Genomic DNA, 5,311 nt, shown 5'->3' on the forward strand with positions numbered 1-5,311 from the left:
GTGTGTGTGTGTGTGTGTGTGTGTGTGTGTGTCTTACACACCTGTAATGAAGAGTGTGTGTGGTATATCCGCCTCGGTGAGCATCCGCTGAACGTGGCCATTATAGAGAGCAATTGCTTGGCCCCGCCCACTCTGAGGATTGACCAATACCATCACGCCACACGGTCGACGGACCTCAGAGAACAACACACCTGACACAGAGAGAGAGAGAGAGAGAGAATAACATTTACATACAGGATAAAAATCATATAAATTAACTTTCTGTGTCTGAATGCAGGAATCATTCCTGAACTCACAGGGGAAATACAATTTCAAATAATCATAACATTGAAATAAATAAATAAAATAAAATACAAATAAAATGTACTCATAGTAAATATCAAATCAAATAAATGATAAATTAAAAAAGATAAATAAATGCAATAATAAAATATCGATATACAATAAATAAATGTGAGTATCTGATGCTTTATTGGTAAAATCATTAAAATATGTGCATAATTCATGTTTTAAAAGTGGAAAAAATAAGTGTGGAAAAAAAACTGGGATGTTGTATTTTCTACTGAAGGTACTAAGCAAATAGTGATTGCTGCGCATTTTTACTAATATTTGGTGCTTATTTATTATCTTATAGATGACTGTATTGTATTAAAAACATGCATTTATTATAAAATTACAAGGAAACAATTGAATACAAAAGATACATTTGTAATTATTTCACATATATTTATTATCTATTTTGAATATTTTATTTCGTTTTTTCATTATTTTACTAATGCAATAAATCATTAGGGTGATTTTTCAGTCAGATTGTGCTGCTGAACTAATCTTCCGTTGGTTTGGTTGTTTCGACGTCTGTGCCGCAGGAGGTTTTCATCGGCTGCTGAAAACATGATTTTAATTCTCTTTAAGAGGTTTCATGTTTGACAAAGAGTGCGAGGCCTCGGGCGGGAACACAGCTAACATATGGCAGCGCTCATGCTAAAAACTCACAAACGGGACACTAACAGATGCGGGTTTGCCTTGATTCTGTGATGCAGTAATCTGAGAGGGTGTCTGTGTATTACAGAAGCTCAGGGTTTCTGGAATCATCCGGTTCAGCGGGACGGACTGGTTTCCCGGGGAGTGTTTACTCACGGGACGACTGACCCGGATGACAGGTGACACGTTCAGAGCCCTGGGGTTATTTCAGGATGAAGACAGACAAACACATGAACTCACACTGAAGGTCTCAAACAGGTCCTGGATCTTTACTCATGGCACAGTTTCACTACAACACAAATGATTCATGAGCAGCTTTGGTTTATTCATTCATACCAGCACTGCTTCTGTAATTCATCCAAACTGACAATAATAACAATAAAATGCAAAAAAATTGTATAGTTTAATTTAAAACCAACATTAATAGAAGTAAACGCATTTGTCAATGGAACAATCCATTGAGTGTTATACCTGACAGATGAAAAAAACTATAAAAAAATAAATAAAATGTAATTGTAAAATAAATATATTAAAATCGAATACAAATAATTAATAACGATAAACCAATTTAAAAATAAATGTTATATTGTAATTTTTGACTGCGATAATACTTTTAACCATAAAATAATCTTAGTAGATAATTATAAAATAAATGCATAAAATATGAATAACAAAATAAAAAAATAATAACACATTTAGAAATGAAATATTATAAATTGTGAACGGCAATAATACATTTAATCATCTAAAAAATTGTAAGTAGATAATTACAAAATAACCTGAATACATACAAATTTGAATAGTAAGTAATTTTGAAAAGTGAAATAGTAACTAATTTTTAAAATAAGTACATTTTAGAAATAAAATAAGTATTATATTGTATATTGTGATCGGTCATAATACATTTAATCATCTAAAAAATTGTAAGTAGATAATTACAAAATAACCTGAATACATACAAATTTGAATAGTAAGTAATTTTGAAAAGTGAAATAGTAACTAATTTTTAAAATAAGTACATTTTAGAAATAAAATAAGTATTATATTGTATATTGTGATCGGTCATAATACATTTAATCATCTAAAAAGGTTGTAATAAATACAAAATAAAATAAATATATAAAAAACTGAATAACAAAATAATTTAATAAAATAAAAATAAATACATTTAGAAATAACATAAATATTGCATTGTCTATTGTTATTTGCAATAAGTAAATAAATGCAAAATAAATTAAATACTGACAAGATGCGCATTAAATATCGCATACGATTTATCGCGCAGCCCTAGTTTTAAACGCTCTGCTTCATATAAATGCAGTAAAATCATTATAATGCCTGACTTATTGCATTATTATAAATTAACCTTATTAATCTATGTGTGTGTGTTAAATGTATTTAAAACAAAATCATAAAAATAAATATAAATATTTAACACAGTAAAATAAAATAATTTATAAAAATAAAAAACAAGAAATAAAACAAATATTACTGTATATTGTGATCCACAATAATAATACATTTAATCATCTATAAAAAAAAAAAGCAATGCAACAGTTTTATAAAGACAAAAGCCTTGAGTTCCTTTGACTTAAGGGTGTTTTAAAGGCACGGAGTCATGTAACGCTGGAAAATCACTGCAGTGCTTGACCTATTGCATTAGTAAATGATCTCTGCCACTTCCTGTGGACTGAGAGCAGCAGCAGGAGCTTGTTTAACCTGAGCTTCATCCATAACCCAGAATCCTCTGGGGCCGAGGGTTGTAATGAGCTCCTGCGGGTGCCGCGTCACGCGCATCAATGCCAGCGCTCAGAAACCCGCAAAACAACAGCCACATTCACTCGCACCTGCTCGTATCAGCGCTTTCACAATGAGACTGATTAACACTCACCAGCAGATTCACACTGACAAACTCTAATTAGCACCGGAGCCTCTGACAGCTTCATTAACTCAGACTACACAAGCCTGAAATTACACAAACCTGCAGAGACTTTCAGCTTCACACACGAAACACCATGAACACTAGACACTAGACAGCTGAAGCTGCAAACATTACTCATTAAAGGAAAGGAAGGCGTTTTATATCATTCTGAGTTGATTTATTTATTTATAAATATATTTCTTTCACAATACAATAAAAAAAATAAAAATTATAATGATATTGTATTGTGTGATTGGCAATAATTATATCATTATAATCATTTAATCACCTAAAAAGCAATTCAATCTAAATATTTATTCATACTAGCATTTCCTGTTTTCATTCAAACTGAACTGATTAAATCAGGGACAATAAAACAATAAATTAAATTAAATGTTTAAAAACCTACCGTACATTCATAGATTTCAACTAAAATTTTACATTTTTTTAATTGGATGAATGAAACATTTTTTTCAGTGTGGAAAAATCTTTGATTGTTATATTATGCTTGACAACTATAAAACATTATTGCATTTGTGTAAAAGGATTTAAATAAATAAACAAATAAAGTAAGTACATGATAAAATGAATTAAGATGAATTAATTTTAATGAATTAAATATATCTTTAAAGTTTACAGAAAATAAATAAAGTAAAATAAAAGTAATTAATAAAAATGTAAATGAAGTGACTACAAAATAAATACATATTTAATAAATTAATACATTATTAATGAATCAAATAAAATATTAATGAGCACTTCATAAATATTCATAATGATTCATTAACATAATAACCATCCACATTGAATTATATTGGTCAGATGGAGGGCCAAAAAGGAAAAAAAACAAGCCTTTTGGCACAAGAAACCTTGACAAACATTACAAGTAGTCATCAGAAAGAAAGAAAAATGATAAAGTATACAATATGACACTTTGTAGTTTTCCTTTGGCTGATGTTGTTTTCTTTCTGTCCTGCAAAGTTCAGCTCCAACCCTAATCAAACACACCTGAAGCAACTAATTAGGGTCTTCAGGATCACTTAAACATTAAAGGCAGGTGTGTTTGATTAGAGTTGGAGCTTAACTTTGCAGGACAGTCGATCGCCAGGAGCAGGGTTGGGCACCCCTGGTGTAGGGCAATAGGAAATACGGTCTGTACAATATAAAAACCATTACGCCTATGGAGAGTCCTCATAAACCATAAAAACAAACCTGTGTGTGTGTGTGTGTGTGTGCGCCAGTACAAACAACTCAAACTATCCAAACACAAAACCACAAGTATCCAAAAACTTCTCTGTGCATCTCACCAAACCTGTCAAGAGCAGGTCATATTTCACGACAAAACCAAACGGAAGGAAAACAGGAAGTCTGTATTTAGATGCATTAAATGTGACATATCATGAAAATCGGACCTTTTCCTGTTTAAGTGCTATAATCGGGTCACAGGTGCATCTACCAACCCAGGAAACACGAAAAGGACAACCCAGTAACTTTGTTTTGGTAAGCCTTTTTTGCAAGCTTGTGGAAAAAAAAAGATTTAGTCTGATTTCGCTCCCCCTGTGACGTAGAAAGGATCTCATTATAATATTACCGCCCCTTAATCTGTAAGTTTCCACCCATGGCGCCGTCATTTTGATTTCGAAAGCGACAACGGTCTAATGCCATGGCGAAAGTTTGAGCAGAACATGCTAACTGTTCTGTCTTTGGCTGCACAGACGAGCACAGAACACTGTTTACAGTCCCAGCCTCAGAGGAGACAAGCAGTGGATATATTGATTAATTTACTGTATATTGCTGCTGCCACACAGATCTAAAATAAACATGTGATTTATTTCCCAGCTGTTTACCTCCACAGACATAACCGACTGTTTTTGTAACTTGTGTGTTTTTAACATAAACTTGTGTGTATTTGACCGTTTAAGCGCAATAAGACATGCAAGAGAACTTAGTTTAGTACTCACATGCTGTGACAGCCACTTTCTGTCCATGTGCACTCAAACCATATATCAGAAGTTTAAACTCCTATGGTTTAAAACGCATGATTTCAGATCGATAAACATGATAATCAGAACCAAAACAGATGTTTTTTAGCAGGTCCGAGATGTAATGGCACAGCTCTATTCTGGAAAAGGGGGCGGGGAGCAGCAGCTCATTTGCATTTAAAGACACAGGCCCGTGTGAAAAACAACGTGTTTCTGCTTCCACTCAAAATAGCCATTTTCAAAATGATATAATAAATGATCTGTGGAGTATTTTAAGCTGAAACTTCACAGACACATTCTGGGGGCGCCAGAGACTTATATTACATTTTGTAAAAAGGGGCATAATATGTCTCTTTGCATTACAACATTATTTTCATTAAAATAATAGGTAAAAGACTGTAAAATGCTACAGTAAAAACCTGTTAAA

The 5,311-nt window shown here is 32.4% G+C and overlaps 1 protein-coding gene across 1 annotated transcript in view; it reads right to left on the bottom strand.

Moving 5' to 3' along the window:
* LOC107567220 (sphingosine kinase 1) overlaps nt 1-186 on the bottom strand; it is an 11,611-nt gene extending 11,425 nt beyond the window's left edge. The window contains exon 1 of the mRNA XM_016252859.1: nt 42-186. Coding sequence (XP_016108345.1) covers nt 42-153 — 112 coding nt within the window. The 5' untranslated portion in view covers nt 154-186. The remainder of the gene's footprint in view (nt 1-41) is intronic.
* Between the last annotated feature and the right edge of the window lie 5,125 nt (nt 187-5,311).

The sequence above is a fragment of the Sinocyclocheilus grahami genome, unplaced genomic scaffold (genome assembly GCF_001515645.1).
Source record: "Sinocyclocheilus grahami isolate Dianchi unplaced genomic scaffold, SAMN03320097.WGS_v1.1 scaffold1135.1, whole genome shotgun sequence".
NCBI lineage: Eukaryota > Metazoa > Chordata > Actinopteri > Cypriniformes > Cyprinidae > Sinocyclocheilus > Sinocyclocheilus grahami.